The 25039-nt window shown below is 35.0% G+C and overlaps 1 protein-coding gene across 1 annotated transcript in view; it reads left to right on the top strand.

The window, feature by feature from the left end:
- The window catches only part of SOX5 (SRY (sex determining region Y)-box 5), a 210358-nt gene extending 192953 nt beyond the window's left edge, over positions 1 to 17405 (top strand). The window contains 4 exon segments of the mRNA XM_008582606.1: positions 4801 to 4909; positions 8032 to 8205; positions 14961 to 15177; positions 16764 to 17405. Coding sequence (XP_008580828.1) covers positions 4801 to 4909; positions 8032 to 8205; positions 14961 to 15177; positions 16764 to 17067 — 804 coding nt within the window. The 3' untranslated portion in view covers positions 17068 to 17405.
- Positions 17406 to 25039: the final 7634 nt, after the last annotated feature.

Raw genomic sequence — 25039 nt, 5'->3', positions numbered from 1 at the left:
TTACTGAGTCAACATTTGACAGTCACACTCTGTTCTGTCATTTCATGCATGTGCTTTTTATGAGTTTTATAGCTTTGTGAGCTTTATTTCAGGGATGTGCATTATGATAGCTGATCCACAGCCTTTCTCTCTCTTTGCGTATGTGTGTCTAGTGGGGAGCAAAGCTCATCACTTATAGGAATCCCAATTTTAGGGAATAAAAGAAGAACTATCTACTCACATACTGTTTAATTTAGGAGTAGGTAACTAAGGAAATATCTACCTCCTCTAGGCTATAGTTTGCATGTTCTTTTTTTTGACTGCTCTGTGAAATATCAACATAGGATGTCCATTTGAGCCTTTGCAAACACAGTGAATTTTCAGTTGTTTTTAAGTAAGTTGAAGTAATGGAGTAGGGAAATTTTTCTGTTTAAATAGGTACTAGACATATTATGGGACAGTAACTCATCATGCCTGAATATGAAATGAAGAAAAAAAAATGATATAATACATTGTCTTAAATCATAAACGAGGGAGGAAATCTCAACAATCTTCAGAGTTGTTACTAAAATTCTCATTTTTAATGCATATTTGTGTGACCATGGGGAATAGAGGATCATAACCATAATAGAGTACTTAGTACTCAATTGAACTATGCCTGTAATTCTTATGTGAATTTTTGTCTTTTCAATTTTCCCCATTGACTTTTTTCCTGATATTAAAAGCATATCTATCTTGAGTTTTTCAGACTAATGAGAATGTATCATATATTTAACCCCCAATTTACAAATTAGGATTCTGGGACTTCACAGAGGCTAATTGATTTGTTTAAAGTAATATGGCAAAGTTTGGTTAAAATGTGATGACCCTGATGCCAAAACCCATTATTTTCTAACCTTAAATATGTCCTCTTTCCATTAATCCTCACTGCAGTTTGCTGTTCATAATGGTTTTGGCTTAGAAAGTGTAGATCTATACTGACCACATCTCATCAACTGATTGCCTACATCTCTTTGGCTGTCCTTGTTAATTCCCACCATAGCCTTGTGTCACATGCAAATAGTATACATGCTGTTTTCCATATGCAAGCCATTGGATAAGTCACAGAGCACAGGACCAGCTGACAAATTCCCCAAGTGAACATTAATACATTAATAATAGTTCTTTGGATGTAGAGTTTTAGAGTTAGTCGTTTGAACCCAAGAAACCATATGGTGTGCAATTTTCTTTTTTTTTCTGTGGATGATACACAGTTCACTTGGATCTTTTTTCAAGTCAACATAGAATCAGAATAATAGTTCTTTGGATGTAGAGTTTTAGAGTTAGTCGTTTGAACCCAAGAAACCATATGGTGTGCAATTTTTTTTTTTTCTGTGGATGATACACAGTTCACTTGGATCTTTTTTCAAGTCAACATAGAATCAGAAGTAAAAACAGGCTTAACCTAATGTTTTACCTTGATCTTAGCAAACCTGTAGAGTTGTATAAAATTTGATTTGCCAGAAAGGACTCATCTTTCCAAAGGAAATGTGGTTGTTATCCAATTGCTAGTTTTTATTAAGAGAGAAAGCATGCAGGTCATCTTGTCTGGCCCTTATTTATAAGTCCCCAGGACTCTTTCATATTGGCTACTTAGTTGTAATTAACCTCTTTATTCTGTATACTATCAGATTACTCAGGGAAGTTCAGAATTTTGTCAAGTATTTCTTTAAATGTGTTTATCTGTCTTTGGTTTTTTCTTTCTTTGTAATAGAAAGAATGTAGGGAGAGAAGGCCAGTGAATTTTATCAGTTTCAGATAAGTGTTTGAAGAGTAATAAGAGTGCAGTAAAATATAAGTGCTACACTGGATTTGTGTCCTAGAACACTGATCTTAAAATGGCAAACGGGGTGCTATTTTTCTGTGCAAATTTTTGACTAATGTGATTTTTCCCAGAGCAAATTAGAACTAAAATTGTAAGACTGGTAAAAATTTTCATCTGTGTCCATCAACATTTATTTCTGTTTCCCCAAACTCAGTTTCTTTGGTGTTTCTAATTTTCAACATCTTCCCACTTATTCCCTTCCTAAGTGATACCTACTGCCCACATTTTGTTTCAGCTGCCTCTATTTAGAGAGGATTAATTTAATAATAAAAACTTTGAGAGTAAAAATATTACCTTTTCCAGTGGCATTTGCACATATGAAAAAAGGCTTTTGGAAAAGGAAAATATTTAACCCAAAGAACAGAATCTCAAATGATTGAGTTTTAGACATAATAGTGCATACTTGGTGACCTCTTTTGGGGAGGGGATGGGTGGGATTGAAAGGATGGGAGGAATTTTTCCAGTGTACCAGCATTTGTATAACATTTAGCTGATTCTTTCTCCTCTTATATGCCTGAATAGATTTAATTTAAACTTTTGAGAACTAATCTTAAATCCTGCTCATTCTTTCGTGGTTCAGTATATTGTCTAAACTCCTATCCACATATAAATGTATATCTGCCTCTATACATAGGACTATATATAAACATTAACTGTAGGATCAATTTTCGTATAGAATGATATGGTAAATATTTTCCATTTAGGTTATTTCCTCCTTACATAAGATCCTTTATGTCTTCTGAATTTATCATATCCTAGTTTTTCTAAAATGTGACAATGTTACCATTTTGATTTACATGCTATTGTAACATGTTTTAATTAAAGGCACATCACATGTTCCCCAATTCCTCCAGTCACCTCTCCTTTTTTCCAGTTCACATGTCTGAGAATTAGCTTAAATGACTATACAAAAGGTTACAAACATGTGTAGATTATCATGTTGACTTCCACTATTTCCCACTGACATCTTAAGAAGCATCATAAGCTCCACTTCTGAGTAGCTAATTGAATCATTTGATTTTACTATGTGTTTTAGAGGTAAATGGTTAGAAGTTACTTATTGTAAAAATGGATCATGACCTCCCTGCTCATCATTTGCTCATTTTAAGTGTTTTGGTAAGATGGCCCAAGACCCGCAGAGCTGAAATCAGAAGTCATTGCACTCTTTTTCTACTCTGATTGCCTTTATTTGCTTTTTCTTCTTGAAAGGCTTTGCCTCAGAATGGAAAACTCTCTAGAAAAATATGTAGTATTACTGCCCTATATACTGTTAAATCAAAACCTGAGAGCTGATTCATGCCCAATACATTCCCCAAAGAGAGTACAGTAAAGTCTTCATTGACCTGAGGACTGTTAGATCATGTTGACAGAATGTGTTTTTTTAAATATATCTGTCTTCTGTTCTAACAGCTACATTTACTGTAAAGAGAATCTGTTAAACTGGTGTCCTTGGTGTTCCTGAGCTCAGCTGAATATATACAGTAGACTCTCTCAGCAAAAGAAATCCAGAACATATAAAGCAGTTGAAAGCACCAATTTCATGCACAAAACAAATTAGATCAGATTCTACATTATTAAATGTATAACTTATTTCAAATGCAGCATTCTATATTCCTATAGAACTAAAGTTAATATAAATTATTTTCTGTTTCTGGTTTCCCTACTATATTTTATACTATTGACAAATAATGGTTTTCTATTAAATCATGTACAGACTGATGAATAGAGCACAGGAGTTACAAGGCCACTGACACAGGAGAATTTTTAATCTAGTACATACTATTGTAAATATTGTCAGAGATTTTGCAGAGATAAAGCGTATACTGTATCAATTTCAATATCCTATTAGTTCTTGGTGGGAACATTAGTTGGGTCCTTTACTTATAATACAATTATCTTAAATGGTTGATTATTTTCTGCGAAAATTTATTGTGTCAAGAGCAGTTCTGCAATGTGTGTGGTTCACTAGTACAATTCATGACTGTGTTCCTCAGAAAATGAGGTGAATAATTATAACAAAACTTGAGCAAATGTTATGAGATCCAATAGATGCTTTTCTTAAAACTGGTTTAGAATCACGTCATCCTCGGAGCAGTGCTGGAGAGTTTGAAAGTTGTCAGCCTTTCATTGTATGCTTTTTCTGTTCCTAAAATCACCCAATTTCTTAATTTGGAAGAAGTTTAATATCTCTTGTGCTTTAGATTAAGCATTATATTTTCCCTGAAAATAATTCAGTTTGTAATGCAATGTTCTCCATGAATGCAAATCATGCACTGCATGCTTTTAAATGGCTTGATGTCTTTGCAGATCTAATTTCGGTGTATTTGTATCTCAAATAATTCGCCAACTCAATATTTTGGCTTAGCTATCCAAACCAAATTGTGGTCCAAGTAGCAGGCACTCACATTGGATGTACGGAGACTTGACAAGCAATTAGCAATGAATATTTAAACATCTTCATTACCCTTGCATGAGGAATGCAGATGGCATTTAGGGAAATGGCAACCAGAGGGCACTACTGTGAATTATGTTTCTATCATTTGGTCACCTGACTATTGGAAGACTTTCTCTGGGACCCATGCCACTCCCATATTTCTACTGTCTGGCTAAAAATAAAGCAGACATTCCAAATGTAAAACAGGTTGCTTCTGTGAAATTTCTATGCACATTTTGTGATTTGGGAAGGTTGTCTCCAAGGATCCTGGCTTATATTCTTTAGGCATACCAAACTCAACTGTCAAGACTTTATAGAGGTTTGTAAGACTCAAAGTTCCTTCAGAAATCCCGCTGATTGTTTCCTTTAATAACCTCTGTATAAAGTGCTGAGTGTGCAAAAGTGAATAAATCAACATCCCATCCCTTCCAGAAACTAATGTATTATATATGGCCCAAGAAAAATGTCTTTGAACAATTATAATTTCCAGACTGAGCTCTCATTCTAAATTTTTTTTTTAAAGGAAAAAACGACACTGGAGAGTCTGACGCAGCAACTGGCAGTTAAACAGAATGAAGAAGGAAAATTTAGCCATGCAATGATGGATTTCAATATGAGTGGAGATTCTGATGGTTTGTGAAAATTGCCTATATGTATATTCTAATAATGTACATGTGTCTATTTAGTGCCAGTTAAAAATGCTACAAAGTAGACAAGACAGCCACCTTGTACTTGATCAATACAATAAGACGTCACATATACTGAGAAGTTCATATGTTCCAATCACTCTGCTGAGTTCATTGCATAAATCATCTCATTTAGTCTCTAGCACCACCTATGAGATAAGTACTATCACAGATAAAAAGATTGACCTTAGAAGTTTTGAATGATTTTTTCCAAGGTCACAAGGCTCTGCATGCCACAGGTGGGACTTGGGTTCAGGATGACATGATTCTAAAGCAGATGTTCTTGATCACCATCTACGCTGTCTCTCACTTCCCTATTTCTTATACCTAAAACAAACATTTCAGGAATTGGTATCTGTCAGCTCATTTTTAAATTTCCATTTGTCAAACCCTGACCACAATAAATGGCTTGGAGGACATTTTCAGGATGGTCTCTTGCATTTTGGAACCCTCTGTCCTGTACTAACTACTACATAGTCATAGATAAGAGTCCTGCCTACTCTCTGTAACCTCACTAGTCTCCAGCTGCACCGTTTCATACTTCCGTCATATGCCTCAAGACTTTGGTTGTCTATATCATCACTGAACATTTTAAATGTCCACAGTGAGAGTCCTGCCTACTCTCTGTAACCTCACTAGTCTCCAGCTGCACCGTTTCATACTTCCATCATATGCCTCAAGACTTTGGTTGTCTATATCATCACTGAACATTTTAAATGTCCACAGTGACACCTAATTAAATCAATACTCCCATTTTAATAGTGTAGCAAAGAGGAGAAAAGAAGCAAGTGCTATTCTTCTTCTGCAGTGCCCTGACTGTGAGCCTCTCTCTCATGTCAGGTGACATATGCTGCTTCTCAGCTTACGGTGGGATTACATCCTGACAAGCCCATCATAAGATGAAAATATCATTAGTCAAAAACACCTTTAATACCTTGATAAGCCCATCGTAAAGTCAAAATTGCTAAGTTGAACCATCCTAAATTGGGGACTATCTGTACATACATTTTAAGAGTTCCTTTGGTGTCACTACCCCCAGCTTTACTACTATTACAAAGAAAGTTCCTTGAATGTAGAAAGGCTGCACCAGAGAAAACCAGTGAGAAGCATGCTTTAGGATAGAGGGAGTCCTCCTAATCCCCCACATACACAGCTGTCTACTCTGTGCCTTGGGCGGGTTCTACCTTTAAGTCCAGGTCTGCACTAGCCAAGGGACTAGCCAAACATGAACATTTAACCACATAATTCTGCCAAAACTGAATTTTATTCTATTAGATATCCAAGAAAAATCTGTATTTTTCTGGTCTAATGTATCTAAACATTTCCTTCTGTTTTTCTAATTCACTTGGCTAAAATAAACCTGGCCTAAGTACATACAAAGAGCTTGTTTAGATTTGATGAAGTCACATGATGTTCATTTTATTGCTTATGTTGCTGTAAGGTGTAAAAACAAGAAAAGGCAGATGTGCAGATGATCATTTGCTAGTTACAAACCCATTTTAGAAAGATGTTGCCATATATTAGCACTCATTTTTGCCAATAAAAAGACAATTACTGGTAAAACACATTTCACAAATTTTAAGTTGTATTAGCATGATAAAATATTCTCATGGTAATCAGCATTAAAACATCAAAGTTTTGCTGCTGATATTTGTTAAATTCAATCATGCTTGTATGCGAAATATTTTTCACTCTTCATCAGACCAAAGAGCATGTTGTGAATGAGAAATAATGAGTAAATCTCTACGAACACATATGTTGTGTTTTTTGTTTGCTGCTATAGAAGTCTTCAAGTTTGGGTAATTTTCGTTGATTCCTATCCCTTCAAATTAAGCAAAGAAGAGGAATATGAAGGAAGAAAAGAAAAGCAGTACTTTCATTGATAATGCAAGCTCTAGAAATCTCCAAAATATTTAAAAATTTTAGATATTACCAAAATACATCTATTCCATCTTTTGTAATGATAATCAGTGAAAACCTAGTGTCCAAATTCTGTGTTTTCTTCTGATTCTTCTTATGTTTTTTACCTAAACTCGAGTAATCTTGGAAACTAATCTGCAGAAGCCATTCTAAGAAGTCACATCAGGCAGAGAAGTGAATGCAGCTTCTAGAGGTTTCAGTGTGACTCCTGGGATGTGTTTATCATATGTGAATGTTATTGATTGAAATGGAATTATCAGTGGGTCTCTTTGGATAACTTTGGATGTTAGGGGGACAATTCAGAGCAATATATTATTTTTCTCACCTTAAACATGTCGTGAATGTTATTGATTGAAATGGAATTATCAGTGGGTCTCTTTGGGTAACTTTGGATGTTAGGGGGACAATTCAGAGCAATATATTATTTTTCTCACCTTAAACATGTGACTGTAGACTTCTTAAGAAACCGTAGTAATATAGCTATATGTTTCTTCTTTTCCCTACCGTTTTCAAAAGTCTTTTGGGAGGCAGCCTATCATTACTGCATCTGCATGTTTTATGCATTTATTAGTACAGATTTTAAGGAAAATCCAAGCACATTACAGGGAAATATGTATTTTAACCTCAAAATTTTATCTAGCAGTGTTTTTATCTACTGTCAGAGAGAGGAAAAGGGTATGAGTGCTCTAAGTCTGACAATCTTCAAGTAGCAAAAACATATCCTCACTATAATCATCCATTCTGCCAAACAGATTAGTGTTATATGGTTTTTGCATTTCTTTACTTATTTAATATTTCTACAATACTGCCATGCCTATTGATCTAACTGTTCTCTTTCCAAATTGCATCTAAAATCCTATATTCAAGTTTCTTCTGAGCTTTTAAAAGTAAATGCTGAAATGGTCTATTGTCCATTGAAACAAAGGAAAATATATTAGAAATGAATTAGAAATACAAGTACAACATTTGCCACCACAAGGCTTATCACAAAAACTTCATAAATAAGCATCTGTCTTAAGAACTGGAAGTATCATTATCAGAAGTACTTTTTGTTTTCACATATTTTAATAGACTAAAAAACAGTAATTCAATGAAGAGAGTTGCCAAAAGTTTTAACACTAACATGAAGCAATGTTTCCTGTTTTTAGGAAGTGCTGGAGTCTCAGAGTCAAGAATTTATAGGGAATCCAGGGGACGTGGTAGCAATGAACCCCACATAAAGCGTCCAATGAATGCCTTCATGGTGTGGGCTAAAGATGAACGAAGGAAAATCCTTCAAGCCTTTCCTGACATGCACAACTCCAACATCAGCAAGATATTGGGTAAGAAAAGCGTTAAGAATTAAGCAATGTGTGGAATAAATGTCCTGTTCTGTTTTCTGCAGTTGTGAAAGGATAATGGATTTGGAGGCCGGGCAGTTCATGCTATCTGCTTATCCAAAAAATCAGCAGCATCACTGAGGCGTCTTCTTCTGATGAAGCGTTCTACATTCATCAAGAAATGTACCCAATTTCTATAGCTAATTTAGCTATGTGTCTCCCTACTAATTATTACAATATTTTCTCCTTAAAAATCTAAAAATAATTTTAATAAGACTGAGGAAAAAATTGCTTTTACATAAACCACTACATGTTGGTATTAACCATTTTTATTATTTTCCTTTGCAAACTACAGACAAGTTATTGTTAATCTTAAAGTCTCCTTCCTCTTTTGTCATCCTTTGTAACATAGGATGAGGAGTTTTGTTGGTGGAATTCATCATGTTGTGGGGTGACGGTGGAGGCGGGAATGCTGTTTGTTCTTGTTCTAGTGCTATCATTGAAAACCACTTTACATTCTCAGAACACAAGAAGATAGAGAATGTGTATCTTTAATTTATACTTTTAGTAATCTTAGGTACTGAAGGTACTTTCAGTAATACATAGTAACTTAAATAATTATCAGTATTATTTAAAAAGGACTGTTCCTGCCATTGCAACGTCCAACTTAATAGAAAACAAAGTACACATCTACTCTACATGCAGTGACACTGGAGCACACAGAAATGATGGGGGGAAGAAAGGGTACCGATTAGAAAGACTCTTATCATAGACCAATTTAAGTTCCAGAAAAAAAGAAGCTTCCATTTCTTCTGTGCCATTCTCTTAACATCATCATCATTGTCATCTTTATCTTAATCTTCAAGTAGTTTGATGGCCAGGTACAGTACAATCTAAGCAAATTTTGATTATTCATTCTCTGACTTTTAAGCACTAAACAGTAAAAATAGAATAGAAACACTTAATTCTATTAGCAAATTTTTTTCTTAACAAATAAGTAACAAAATTTGTCTAAATTACTAAAGCTTTATTAAAATTCATAATGCAAAATAAAAAAATTAAAATTAAATTCATAATGACTTGGAATTACAAGTAGTTTGTGGAGATAGCATCCCTTTTTTTTTTAACATGAATATACAAAATGTATTCATTAATCCTCCTGTTCATGCACACAGATTGGTTTCCGATGGGAACTAGAATTAACACTCATATGAAACTTCTTGTATGTATCTCTGAAGTATAGAATTAGGACTTGGAATTGCTGTGTCATAGGTTATATTTTTATATGGCTATTAGAGTTTGCCAATTACTACCTAAATTATCTATTTTTTAACATGATAATTATATATTTTACTCTCAGTTTATGTATTTACCTTATGATGGACCAGTAACAAACAGTTCACAGAGCGATACATGTCTCCAGGCCACAATTCAAATAGCACTGAATTATAATGTATTAATTATGTTAAATTTGCTGGAGAAAAAAGAAACACAAAATATAGTTAATTATAGATTTTCCATCATGATATTTTGTTATGATTCTTCCACACATAAAATTCACACAAAATGTATGGAAATATTTTCCAGCCAATCAGATGGGATAATGAGAGAGAGAGAATATGTATGTTTGGCACATTAACGAGACACAGATAGCATCCTTTTGATTCTTTGCATTAAGGAACTGATCACCTACAAGTAGTTACTAAACATATACATGTGTTTTTATGATCCCATATTGTCCACGATATTTGTAATGCGATCAAAACAAACAAGCAAAAACTGTTAACCACTTGTGTCTTAATTTTCATCTAAAATGATTTTAAAATCTTTAGAATGTTATCTGAAAAGACACGAGCATGTGAAACTTTAGTATTCATAGAAAATGTGAATAGCTATGTAAACATATATACCCATGCATAATAAAAAACTGGAACTGATCAAGAGAAAATGAATATTTTTTGCATCTCCACCATCTCTGACCTATTTTTTTCTTTTTATGACTATATTCTTCTTTCTGTATGAAATATCTCATCTTTAAAAAACAACAAACCTGTATATCCATGCATAATAAAAAACTGGAACTGATCAAGAGAAAATGAATATTTTTTGCATCTCCACCATCTCTGACCTATTTTTTCCTTTTTATGACTATATTCTTCTTTCTGTATGAAATATCTCATCTTTAAAAAACAACAAACCTGTTTTATTTGGAAAAACTTTAGAAAAGAATAAAATATGTAAGCATATTTTGTTTTAATTATATTAGTTATTCCCAAATTACAAATCCAAAAATGTCAAAAAAAAAAGCTGAATACTAAGATTAGCTAAACTGTCTTTATATCACTCAGTTGATGTGTCTGAATACTAAAATAGTGATAATCATTGATTAAAACTTTATTCTAAGTATAAGAGAAATATCAGTTTTGATGACATGAAATGATATTTTAAGAAATGTGCCAAAAGCCTTTATGAAAAAGAGATGACTGTCTAAGAAAATTCTTTCTGGTTTGAAGGAGAGAATATTAGACTGACCATATGATTATATCACAATAGGCTACATGAAACAGTGCTGCCTAATTTCAGTATTTTTGATAAAATTGTATTAATTAAAGATACTTGTATAGCATTTATATTTGGGAAAAAAATAAAACACTGAGGTGTTTTGGACCTCAATGTTTAGTCATAGCTTTAAATAAATAAGTGATCTTCAAATATCCACAAGATCATTCTAAATGGCTCATTTCGTATAAAAGTACAAAGAAGGCTCGATGTTTTCCTCTTTACTGATTGTTTTGGATAACAGCCTCCAACAGCATGCCGCTAATTCATTCTGCTTAAAACAGGCGCTTGAGCTGGGTTGACATTTTACGTAGTCTCTGGGGATCCTAGTTGACATTTTAAAGGGCTTCTAAGCATTTTATAATACCCTCAAATCTGGTTTTAATAAGCCATTCTGCTGAAATTGTTAACATAAGGAATCACCTTTTACTGTTTGGCGCTAGATCAGGGGATGGGAGACATCTTTTTCTGATTAGATATACAGTAGTTGGAGTAAAATGTGCAAATTCATTACAGACCCCATGGAGATGACAGTGTTGCTCAGCTCAAACCCCTCACTTTTAATGTATTGCCAGATTCAGAAAGAAGAACACTTTTAGGACCTTTTTTCCTTATTTTGAGCATAAAATATTTTTGATTGAAACTTCCTCTTTTTGTTATCAGAAGGAATCCAATCACCTTTGTTGTTTTTTTCATTGTAAAAGGCCAGCCTTTTGAAAACAGCAGGGAACTTACTCCCTGTACATGGATCCAGGGTAAGCAACCAGCCACACCTAAATGAAATAGGTGCTTTCATCTGTTTTGGAGATACCAAAAATGTTTTCCCACCGTTCTCATTGAGTGTGTTTCAGGATTTTACACCACAGCTACATACAGTGGTTACTGTACCTGCAGAGGCATTTAAACCAAAATGAGACTTGTCAGTTGATTCACCCAATTTAAAGTTATTATTAAAAAATGAAAACTGGGCCGGCCCGGTGGCGCACTGGATAAGTGCGCCGCTTGGGAAGCGCGGCGGCGCTCCCGCCCGAGGGTTCGGATCCCACATACAGACCGGTTCCCGCTCACTGGCTGGGCGAGGCGTGGGGGCGACGCCGAGGGTTGCAATCCTGTTGCTGGTCCCCGGTCCGGGGCGGGGGCAACACTGAGGGTTGCAATCCGTTGCCGGACACGGAAAAAGACAAAAGACAAAAAAAAAAAAGAAAACTGGATTTGCCACCAAGCTGAGACACTGTTCTGTACTGTCATAAAATGAAGTAATATGGGCATATTTTAAAATGTACTTTAGGATTTAGTGATACTCCCAGAAAAATTATATTATCAAGAGTTAAAACATTTTGTAATGTTGGTTCATGCCAGATCTGAGACTTTATGTGTCTTTTATTATCATATATAGGGATTTTAGCATTTTAGCCACACCAGCTTTCCTTTTTTTTTCTTTTTTTTTTTTTTAGTTAAAGGTCTCAATTGGCCATATTGTGATTCTAGAACTGTGCAACATTTGGTTCATGCCAGATCTGAGACTTTATGTGTCTTTTATTATCATATATAGGGATTTTAGCATTTTAGCCACACCAGCTTTCCTTTTTTTTCTTTTTTTTTTTTTTTAGTTAAAGGTCTCAATTGGCCATATTGTGATTCTAGAACTGTGCAACACATTATTCTATAATCTAGAATAAGTGTTCCCAGACCAGCTTTCTTTACGTTTCTTTAATCCCCCTTTCCACAGAAAGACCTTGACCATTGTATCCTTCCTTCATTCAATGCTCTCTTTCTGATCCCTATAAGAGTCATTTCTGTAGCAAAGCCTTCCTGACCTACAGAAGATTGATCTCATCTCCTTACCATATGTTCTTGTACCTTCCTATACTTTCCACAGTTATAATTAAAGTAAAATTTGGAATTAGGGGTTTAATGTATTTTTTCCTACTGTATATAAGCTCAAGGAGACAGGAACCAGAATTCTCTTGTTCACCACTGCATATTCAGTAATTAATACAGCATTATGCACATCGTAGGAAATATAACAATAGTTCTCACATTCCAAGGCAGATTGCATCAAGGCATAAACCTTTCCTTTCCTAGAGAAACATAATCTTCTTGAGCTTATAGAACACTTAGCCTTAGGGAAGAATCTCTGGTGATTCCTATTCTAAAAAGGAATGCTAATTTCTTTGCTCAATTTGGGGATAAAATAGTGAGTTTTATATTATGTCAGCCATTCTTGATTTGTTTTTTAATGTATTCCTATTTGCCAGTAAATTATTTCTGGTAAGCTCACTTTTCCACTTCCTGATCTGAGGTTCAAAAAGCTGGTATACATAATTACAAGAAGCTCCATGAAAAGAATTGATCTACTTCAATAGTATTATAACTTTACCTGTGTTTATGTATGCCCTGAGAACAGCATAATCGTATTCAAGTACCTCCAGAGAATAATGTTGAGCAAATAAGGAGTTTGAGATTGTACCTATGAATGGTATGGCCTGACCAACTGACTTAATGTTGGACGATGCTATTTAAACAGAAGTTTGAGAAATGAATAGAAAAAGAAACTCTTATTATTTGAACTGCAACCTGAGTTTCTTTTGTAAATAGAATAAAATGATATTGGCTGTATAGATTGGAAAAAATTTATGTGTATAAATCTTTGTAATACCTGTGTTGATACACCCACCTACGTAACATCTGTTCCAATAGAAAACAATTCTAAGGGAGTAGATATCTCCTCTTTTACTGCATGCTTTAATAAACATAATGGTCCATATTGAGAAATTGTCTGCATTTGTATGGAAGAACTGTTCAACAGTGAGGTATTTGCATGTGAGATATGGAGTTATGATTGAGTAATGAAGCCACTTGAAAGGTTCTGAGATCTTGCTGAGATGACTTTGGAAGGCAGGTAAAGGCAGCACTACCAGTAACATTTGGTAGACATTCCGTAGTTCCAGTTTTTTGGTCTTTGTACATTTGGGTCAAGTTGAGCTGATTATTTGCAGATAAACACACTTCATCTGCAAATAGATTTTTGTCTGTCTTAAAAAAGAAACACTGTTACTACTACTTACATTAATACTACCCATAGCCATACTGACAGAATCACTAAAATGAGAATTAGCATAGTGTTTTTTAGTTAAGCTTTTAAACTTGTTTTTCTCAATCCTACTTGAATCTACACCAAAATTATTAGTGAAAAGAAGAGGAAAAAATGCGGGTTATCGTTATTAATGCATACTGTATCATGGGAAGTGACATCTTTATATATTATTAAAAGTAATTTATTAAGAGAAAAATCTTACTCAGTACATACTTATTGTAATTCTGACTTCTCTAGATCATCTATATAAGGTTGGTACACACATATAAAAGGGTTTATATTGTAGCATGCTTTAGATTCTATGAAATCCGAGCTTGAGTCACAGATCGCAATTTGATAGTTGTGTGACCTTGAGTAAGTTACTTCATCTATTTGGATCTCAATTTTCTCATCTCTGAATATAGTTATGAATGTTTCCATCTTAAAGGATTGTGATGAAAGGTAAAAATGAGACAATATGTGTAAAGTTGTTAGCATAGTATCTAGCACATAGTAGTTCCCTAGTCCTCGTTCATTAATATCATAATTATAATTAAGTTTTTGATTAACTGAATTTTTAACTATAATAATTCCTGTAAACATACTTGAACATTCTGGGGAGAATGAGAGCATGTGACATACGTTAGGAACTTTTGTAGCAAGTAATATACACTCATATAAAAATACTTAACAAGTAGGTAATTAGCCTCAGATTCAAAATATGTGATGAATTACTGCATAACTTTTCAGTTCACAGTTGAATTACATCATGGTCTAATACAGAAATGAAGTATACATCCATTAAATTATCTATGAACTCTTAAGTACAGAATATATAAGTTTAGCTAAATTGTTCATTCAAGCCAGAAAAAAAAATATTGCCCCGTATTCATATCTTAGGGTACACAGTTTCTTTGAGTACAGAGCCACCACACCTGCGTTCTTGTGGGGTCTCAACTCTTGAGTCAAAGCTCACTGATAAAAAACTTGTATATGTATTTCTGGGTTTGGGACATTTTTTCCTTTCTTTTTAACTTTAGATTTTCTCATTCTTTGTTATATCTCTTTTGGGGGGATACTTAGAAGCTGTGAAATTGGAATCCTAACCTTCTTTTTTCAATAGGATCTCGCTGGAAAGCTATGACAAATCTCGAGAAACAGCCATATTATGAGGAGCAAGCCCGCCTCAGCAAGCAGCACCTGGAGAAGTACCCCGACTACAAGTACAAGCCCAGGCCGAAGCGCACCTGCCTGGTGGACGGCAAGAAGCTGCGCATCGGCGAGTACAAGGCGATCATGCGGAACCGGCGGCAGGAGATGCGGCAGTACTTCAACGTCGGGTATGGGCGCCTCCGTCGCTTCTTCCCGGGGGACACTTCCTGTTATACTTAATAGGATGTGAAACGTGTTTGCTTACTTGCAAAGTGGCTTTTGAAATAGAACCTGAATTCTGTATTTTCAGAGACCAAACTGTCTCCTACATGATCCTGAAAAATATATCTGTCTGGATCCACTGCAAGCTCCTAACTCTAACATGAGCTTTAACAGCTGATTTGAAAATAAACTAAATGCAAGTAAATAATTTCGAAGTTTGCTGTTAAAAACTTAGAAGTATTACTAGTCTTTTCCGTGGTTCTCATGACTTCCACAGCTTAATTGTGATAAATTCTACAACTAACCACTTCGAATAATGCATCATGAAAATGATTTCAAAAGAAATACTTGTTTCTGAATAGAGAGGGATTGCTGAGCTGTCAAGGCACAAGTGTGACCATTGTAGATCATGGAAAGTAGGGATTATATTTAGGGCACAGCAAGGTCGAGAATAGGGAAGTTCCCTTTCGAATTGGGAACGCAGCTCTCAGGACTTTTTGCTCTGCTCCCTGTGGCAGGGCTGTTGACATGTTATAACATGCTACCTGTAACCGCACTGCCTCTGCAGAATTCTTTCAAAAAACACAGAAATACAGTGGTCGTATTTGATTCAGAATAGTAAGATCCGGAGAGCTGCCTAGAGTAGTAAATGCTGTTCTGAATATGGCCAGAGGATAATTTAGAAAAACTTTCCAAAATCTGCCCTTTCCCCTCCATTTCCTTGGAAGAGTTTGCATCTCTGTCCAAGGGCCCAAGATTTCTATCCAAGCACACAGCCCTTCATGGAACTGAACACAAAGCCCAACATTTCTGGGTAAATAGTAAACATATGAATGAATGATAGAAAGCATGCGTGAACATCACTTGTTAATCCCTTCCTACTAGGACCAGTTACATAATTTGTAGGGTCCAAGGCAAAAATGAGAAATGGGGTCCCTTGTTAAAAAGTTGTTAAGGATTTCAAGACTGTGATAGCAGAACTTTAAACCAAGTGCGGGACCTCAGTGCCATTGCACGGGTTGTTCTTCCATGAGGCTGGCCCTGCTCCCTACCCCAATGGGGCTAAAACTGTTTCAAGGACTAGGTGAACAATACGATATTGTTCAGTTCTGGTGCATTCTGGGCAGTAAAGTTTTATGTTGAGAGTTCTAATACTGTAGAGTTTTTCCATAAAAATGGAATTATCTTTAATTCTAGGAAAAAAAAATACTGTTCCTACATGTTATAGTGGAGGAAAAGTGAACTCGGAGTTAGGAGTGGATTCTTCTGCTTAACCTTTCTGTGCCTCAGGTTTTTTAATAAAAGAGTAGTGACAAAATAGGATTATTTTAAAAATCAAGTGGGCAATACATGTAAATGCCTTGTAATCTATAAAGCACTATGAAGTAAGATATTAGAATCAAAGTAGAATACGATTGCATAAATGTTAGGCAATTGGGTAAAAAGCAGTCCCTTAGAGTTGGACACTGCTGAGCAAATTAATGATAGAGTAAGACCCGCATCTAACTCTCCACTCACCCACCATCTCTTTTTGGGAATTTGTCTCTGACAGGCAACAAGCACAGATCCCCATCGCCACTGCTGGAGTTGTGTACCCTGGAGCCATCGCCATGGCCGGCATGCCCTCCCCTCACCTGCCCTCGGAGCACTCAAGCGTGTCGAGCAGCCCAGAGCCTGGGATGCCTGTTATTCAGAGCACTTATGGTGTGAAAGGAGAGGAGCCACATATCAAAGAAGAGATCCAGGCGGAGGACATCAATGGAGAAATTTATGATGAGTACGATGAGGAGGAGGATGATCCAGATGTTGATTATGGGAGTGACAGTGAAAACCATATTGCAGGACAAGCCAACTGATAAGGGTCAAAAAATTGTTGTGACCTTAGGACTTAAAGAAGCCCTAGCTGGTTCATCCTTACCAGTGGCCAAGCACATTAACTTTCTCATACACTGACTGTTACTTTAACTGTTAGTCTTAAATAGTTGGGACATCAGCTGACTAATAGACCTCAGCCTCAAAAGGCTTGGAAAGGAAAATAAAATACAACAAGCAAACAACAGTATCAACAACAAGAGATTGAAATAAGCTATGGGTAAAATAATGCCAGTAATTCAGCTGCTACATTCAAGCACTGAAGTCTTACCCGTCAACTTTTTTTTTTTTTTTTTAATAAACTTTATGGCTGTTTGTTCTACAATGTTCTAGAAATTCTCACTCAGGTACACAGTGCCAACAAGTGGCTTGTGAATGTGTTTTGTTGTTTTGTGCTACAATTTTTAAAAAGAAATAAGTTTTGTTTTGTTTTTTGGGGTTTCTGGGTTTTTTCTTTTTCTTTCCTTTCCTTTTTTTTTTTTTTTTTTGTAATGCACCTGACAGAAAAAAGAAAGATGAATTTCTCTTTACTTCTCTCTACCTTCTCCATCTTTATATTTTAAAGATGGAAGTCTGTGCATGGGGGGAAGAGGGAAAAAGAGCCTGTTTTTACTTTGCTACCCACCACAAAAAAGCAATTATTTTCTTTAGGGGACTTTCTTTATCTATTGCACACCACACTACATCTTTGAGCAAGTGCCAAATTTGTACTAAAGTATTGACCAAGTTCATTTTTTCCCTTTCCTTTCTTCTGTTCCTCCTTAAGTTAGGACAGTGTTATATCTTAGACAATCCCTTGAAAAACCTGAAATACCAGCAGCTGGTGAGATTTGACTTTTTTTTTTTTAAATGGAAACTGTAGGTGCTGTTCTCAGGTGAAAAGAGAGAGAGAGAGAGACATAAGAAATTTAGAGAAAAAATATTTTCTGATCTTGGATTTTTGTGTGTATGTATGTGTGTGATTATGGTACTAATAGGAGTAACATTGGACCATTTGTGAGTTAAACCCACATCTGGGGATGAAATCCCACATCCTCCTAAGCGACTGGTCTAGAAGTAATCTTGACCTTGACTTTGCACTTCAAATGACAACTTAACCGAGTATAGGGCTCAGAAATTATATTTTTAAATTCTAATATGATTGTTATTGGATGGATCAGGTGGCCCTGTGTAATAGAGGTGTGCATGTATAACATGGAAGCTACTAGCAAACTGCTCCCAGATGTTCCTTCTCCCTGGTCAATTGGTTCCACTAACATTTGCTACTTAGTAATTTTTTTGTTTGTTTTTTCCTGTTAATACTTCAAGCAAAACAATCATTGTATTCATTGAATATATTTGGCCATTTTCCAGAATTATAGAATTAGCTTATTTCTTCAACATTCCATCTTTTCCTAACTAGGAAATGAAACTGATGATTTTTCATCTCTCCATGACATGAGGTGGAGGCCTTTTGCATTTCAGAAGTGAGGGCTATGTGCATTTCATGCCATAATAAAGCAGAATTTGATTAAAAGTTGTTGCAGCCCAACAAAATGGAGCCTGGCTGAACCCAGTGACCCTTGCCACTACTTTTCCCTTGCTGTAAGAGGAATCCACCGAAGTCCAAGTTTTGGTTCCAGCAGAATGTGCAGAGTGACAACTGATGGTGATGGGACCGCTTATTGAGATTTTGCCAGCCAAACGCCAAGGCGGTTCTAGGGCCTGTGCAAATAAATGACAAATCATTTCAAGTCAATTGCCATTATTTGTGTTGAAGCATCAGATAGTAAATACTCCAGACGGTAGCTTGGATGTGCTATGGTTTTCACTCCAGTCATTTTCCTGTCTTACCCCCTAAACACCACCGTAAAGTTTGATTTTTACATATAAATAAGAAAAAAATCCTTTTAACTTTTCTCTCTCTCAGAAAACTTGCTCTGGGGTTTTGCTTGGAGAAGCTGATCATATCCTGCATGTCAGAGATTTTGTTTTGTTTGTTTTTCTGTTTGTTTTTGATAACTGTATTTTCATTTGAACTGCCTCTTTTTTTTCTAGTGTTGTAATGATGATGATGATAAAATAATAATAATAATAATAGTAATAATAATAATAATGGTCAGCTGTTCCCAGATTAGTAAGTTATGTATAATTTATTTTATTTCTCCCTTTCTATTTTATTCTGCTCTGATTTGGAAGTGCAGCCAATAAGCTGTTAGATATTTAAAACTAATTTCCATCTCCAGCTTATTCATACATGTATGTGTGTGTGCTTACATACGTACACACACACATACACATATTCATTCACACGGTTTTACTTTTTCTTTCATAAGTTTTCTCCTTGTTAAAAATTTTGGCCCCAACAATGTCAGTTCTGGTGTTTAATACAAAGGAGTGAATTAATAAGGAGGGTCGTGTTCAATCTTAATTAACTTATGCTCCCATCATTCATTTTAGTTATTTAATTGCCACAGTCATCTAGAGGCTTTTGTTTTATTTTGTTCTGTTTTGTTATGTTTTGAAGCACTCTGGATAAGAAAGAAATAGATGCTTGTTTTTATATCGTTATTATGTACAATGTGAAAACAGATTTTTAAAAAAATCGTTCTCTGTCTTTGTTAACAAATTCCTTCTGACTTATGTGGGTGCACCTCTCACGTTTGCTGGATACTTACTTTACAACATGTTATCAAGATGCTTTGTGTTCATTTCATGACTTTGGGCTACAAGAATACTTTGTTTTAGCTCCAGGTAGATGCCACCGCAGGCCCTCACGGATGAAACCAATTCTAGCACACTTACAGTGCATTGACAAAACACTCACTTCTGTTTGGTCTTTTGTTTGTTTTTTATTTTGTTTTATCTAAACGGGAAAACAAAATTGCTAATGGTGACCATTACCTGCTGAATGCAGAAGTCAATTTCATGCAGTTATGTTTATGTCTGACTCTAGACTGTGCATGAACTGACACAAAAAGCAAATCCGTAGCCCCTGCATTCTATTCCTTTGTTCTGACATTTAATTCACTGGGTATCAAAATTTCTTTACCCTCGTTTTCCCCAAAAGAAAACAAAAACAAGAATAATCATATTAACATTTAAAGTGCTTTGAAGTCACTTGATTAAAGGTGCTGTGAATAGCAACTAAACTGTGTTAACACATTGCCTTTTTGGCATTTGATTGGTTTATGATTTTTGTAAAGGATCCTAAAATATTATTGTATTCTTTTTCTGTGCCCCATGATGACCAAAAGGATGTTAGAGGAAATGAGAGTAAGATCAGACTGAAATAAACACAAACAATCTCCCTCCTCTCCCCTTTCCTACCTACCTCTTCATGACTCCTCTCTTTCTCCCTCCCTCTCTCTCCCTCTCTCTCCCTCTCTCTCTCTCTCTCTCTCTCTCTCTCTCACATACACACACACACACACACACACACACACCAACACTGAGGAAAAATCTTGCCAGAATTCTGGTGGTTACCAGTGTTATAATCAGTTCCTCTAAAAAAGGTCATGTTTTACTATGAATCTAAGAAAACATCACTAAGAGAATAGCTTAAAGTTGCTCATTTTTAAGTTGCTAATAATTTGGCTAGTTACTACGACTGGATAAAGTAGAAAACTATCCTTCAGTACATATATACCTAAAGTAGTTAAATCGGTTTAAAGTTCATCTGGCATCTACAGTTAAGAGTTAACCATGTATAAAATCCCTCCCAAAGAACATAGTCATTATTGTTGATACCAAATCTTACAAGGAATAAATACAAAAAAGTTTTCTTTGATGAAACTATTTCATACATTTGATTTCTGGAGTAGAATTGTACCTTAATTCATTTAAAGAAAATTATCTTTAACTATTTTATAGTCCAACTTCAGATATTTTCTTAATCCAGAAGCTGTTACTGTTTCCAGAAGAAACCTCTTATATCGCACTTAAAAGGTCAAAAATAATTACACTTTCATTCATTCATTCTAATGGGTAAATTATTGAATTGTAATAAATAATTGTATATTTACAAACAGGTTTATAAAATATTTGTCTTTCAAGTAATAGTAAAATAAAAATTATGGGGTCTGCAAGGAAAACTATGAAGCCCACTTAAAGTGGTTCAGATATCTCTTTTTCTTGTAGGGCATAGGTGTTTAGCCAGGCTTTTACGGTATTTAATTTTAAAGTTTCCTATAACTATCAATTTCCCACGTTGAAGATAATGTGTTGAGTTTTCTACTGATTGATTCCTGTCCTCCCCAGTGTTTCTGTCACTGGTTCACTAAAACAGTATTTATATAGCTCCACTGGCTCTAAAGCTCTTAGACCTTCTAACATTTTGGATTTTACAAGTAAAAATGGAAAAAAAAAATAGAAGAGAGACAATCAAATGCCTGGAGCTCAAAACAAAGTATGTGCAACCTACCATCTCACTTGAAATTTAATAAAATAAATAATTATGTAAATATAACATAGAGTTATAGATTTATATTTTGTTCATAACACATAGTGTAATATAAGTTGTATATTTTCATGTTTTTGGTTTTATGTTATCATTCATGCCACAATAAAAATAAAACAGGAGTTTATGTACTCTTAAAAAAAATGTGGGTTGCCACCAACCTGTTTTTTCGTTTTTGTTTTTTTGTTTTTGTTTTTGTTTTGCATTCTCTTTTTTCAGTATTACTGCCATGCAAGGCACCAATAAAAACAGCAAATGTGTTCTTTACCTATTATACTGTGTTTCTTTTCAAAACTCTTGTTATGAAGGCGTAATCATTAGTTTTGTTATGAAAAGAACAAAAGTATGGAAAATAATATAGTCCTGTTTTCAATTTTAAAAATCCCATGTATTGAAGTTGACTTTGAACTGAGCAATGGGGGTTTAACTCTTAGACATGGACATTCCCAGAAGGACAGTCAGAACTCGTTACAGTGCATCTGACTCAGACAAGTATCTAGCTTCACCATCGTGTTAAAAGATATCGCTCTTATATGTAGAGTCTCATACAGCTGAAATCCCTACAGCCTGAAGCACCTTTAAGGTTTCCCGGGCTGGACACTATCATTGGGTGAGGGGAGGGGTTTCTACACTTTATAATTGTACTTCATCCTTGTGTTTGTATAGGAAAACTTCAGAATTTCAGAACATGAAATTACTGAGAACTATAAATAATTTTCACCTGGCTGGTATCTAATTTTGAATCACAGATATTTTGGAATTGTTTAACGCTCTGACATTAACCTCTGGATTCTACCTTCAATTATTTTAGCAAATGTTAAAAACAAGAAGTCTCCTTTCCTGCCAGCAGCCATTTTTGCTTGTCTCTTTCACTATAGCGTGTTTTTCTATCTTGACAGTTCTTTGTGTAATGGTTTCCTGTAAGGATTTTTGGTTGGTTGGTTGGTTGGGTTATTTTTATAAAGATCAAAACACTGGGTCAGATAACATCTGGTTCAAATAAATATAAAGTACGTAAAGAGAGTGTGTTCTATTAACTTTGCCCACTGTATCCCTTAACAGAAGTATTTTACAAAGTCCTGTGCATGGACTACCTGCTTCAGAATTAACTATTAAAATGTAGATTTCTGGGCCCAACCCCTGATCCCCAGTTGTAGCGAACCAAAATCTCTGGGGATAGAAACAAAGCTTTGGCTATTCAACAGTTCCAAATAATACTTCTGCACACTCTGATGTTTCAAACAAACAGGAGGTGGGGCTATTTTCCTCTGCCAAGCTTTTTTTTTTTTTTTTGCATGTGAAATTCTGCAGTTCCTATAGCCTACCATACTTTCTCTTTAACCTTAGGTCTCTGTGAAAACCTTGAGACAGGGTCGGTGAGCAGGCAAGGGTTTGAGATTGTAAAGAGTTCCCAATCTGTCTTCATTCATTGTTCTTCAGGGCATTTGCTCTCAGTACCATGCTCCGCTATCCTTGTTTCTTTGCTTCTAATGTAGACTCCACACAATGGAACAAGCAAGTAGAAAATATAACTGAAACACACACACAACTACAACCCACTTAATAGTTGCAAAACAAATTGAAGTACTTCTGAGAGGAAAATATTCATCGTAGGAGTTGAGAAAAAAAATTCTGTGAAGCGTCTATAATAGACCACCTATGGCTACATTGGTCACGGTCTCATCCTAAGTTTCTTCAGAAAACCGCATTATCAGGATATGCTAAGAACATGGTTGGGGAAAATCTTGTTTAGGAAAACTCGGTTCACCAGGGTGCAAATCCCCAACCACCATCCTCACTCTTCTACCAAATGAAGTTCACGTAGGTTGGTCCTGTCATATTCCAATTTACACACATTCTTTTCTTGGCCTTTATGTGTTTTAGGGTTTTTTTTAATGGAATATTTGGGATTAACATTAGACTGCTTTCCTACTGCTGATGGCTTGAACTACCAAAAACATACCGGCAATAGTGAAAAAGAAATATATTTTTTTTCAAAAATCTCAAGTTTGCCAATTTTAGTTGTTGGTGTTAAGGAAATTCTTGTATATGTTTTTAGAAATTCAGGACACTGTTTTTCTTACCAAATTTAAGAGTTCTGAAGTCATCTCTATAAGTTCACATTATTGTTGAAACCCCAATCGTAACAATGGAGGTGAAGGTAAGCATGAACTATTTCAATGTCAGAATTAAAGAGCATTTGTGACAAATGTTCAATTATCCAATTTATTTTCTTGAGTTTCTAAAGCAAGACCTGTTTTATAAGTAAGCACTGTAATTAGTATGTAAAGTGTATGCAATAATATTGCTAAAAGTTCTTTCAAATAGATACGTTTTCTTAAGCAGGCTAAACCTCAGTCCTACACTTTTAGTTATTCTACCAATTTGCTTAGCCAATTATTTTTATGACAAAAATGAACTAGTTCATCTCTGATCACAATGTATCATCATTTTCGATTAGTCAGGTTCAGATACATGAAATTTTACTCCCCTGATTGCCAGTTTCTAAACATGCAAATGAATATGGAACGGAATAATTCACTGTGGCTATTCAAAATACAACTGAGAGGATAAAAGTTGTGTTATCATTAATGTCTCCACTGATTCAATTTAAGAAGGAAAAAAAAAAAAACCCTATCAGAACAATTGTAGGAATTCAGTAGGCCTAAGTAAGCACCACTATTTTGTACCTTGCCTGTTTAATTTATTATTAGATTTCAGAATCTGGAAAGCAATCCTAATTACATACATACTGTAAAATATATTTCAAATAAAGTCCTTTGTTTATAAAAACTACTATTGTGATAACTTTTTAAATAAATTCACATGGCTCTGGTAGAAAGTAAGGGAAAACCTATAGAATATGTGTAGGTAATTACACCAAAGACTGGCTTTATTCAACCTGCTCCAGCATTGGCCCTCTATGCATTCATTTTGACTTGAATTTCAAACCTACAATTGACTGGACAAGTTTACAGTTTGTGGCTGCATGAACTTAAGTTTCTTCAGGACTACGATCATTACCAGTAGGCCTTAGAAAATTACACAAATTGTCCTTTTTATTTGGAAATGATCCTTCAAGCAACATTGTCTTCTACTGGGTTAACATACAGTAGTAGAATTAACAATCTGGTTTTTTATGGCAGATCTCTTCTAACACCTGGAAAAAGGATTAAAATTACTGGTAGTATAGCATTTAAGAGCAAATGCTAACTACAAATTTTAAAGAGAAAATTTTAGATTGTCCTCATTAAAGAGTTATCAATTTTCCCCTAGCCCGCTGATTCCATAGATCTGTAAGCTTTGATATTGTAGCCTATTATATCATCTATATCTTAAACTCTTGCCTATAAAATTCTCTGTTGGAGATTTATCTTTATATCCTATTGTTGTAGTAAAAACTTCAAAAGGTCACTTAATTTTTCAGATGTTTCAGGATTTCCAAGCTTATGTTGGTAGACGTTCACAAAGCTTTGTAAATTTTACACTTGCCATGTAAAAACACACATGGCTGAGCT

The sequence above is a fragment of the Galeopterus variegatus genome, unplaced genomic scaffold (assembly GCF_000696425.1).
Source record: "Galeopterus variegatus unplaced genomic scaffold, G_variegatus-3.0.2 Scaffold2679, whole genome shotgun sequence".
Taxonomy (NCBI): domain Eukaryota; kingdom Metazoa; phylum Chordata; class Mammalia; order Dermoptera; family Cynocephalidae; genus Galeopterus; species Galeopterus variegatus.
This window is presented reverse-complemented; position numbering and strand designations above follow the sequence as displayed.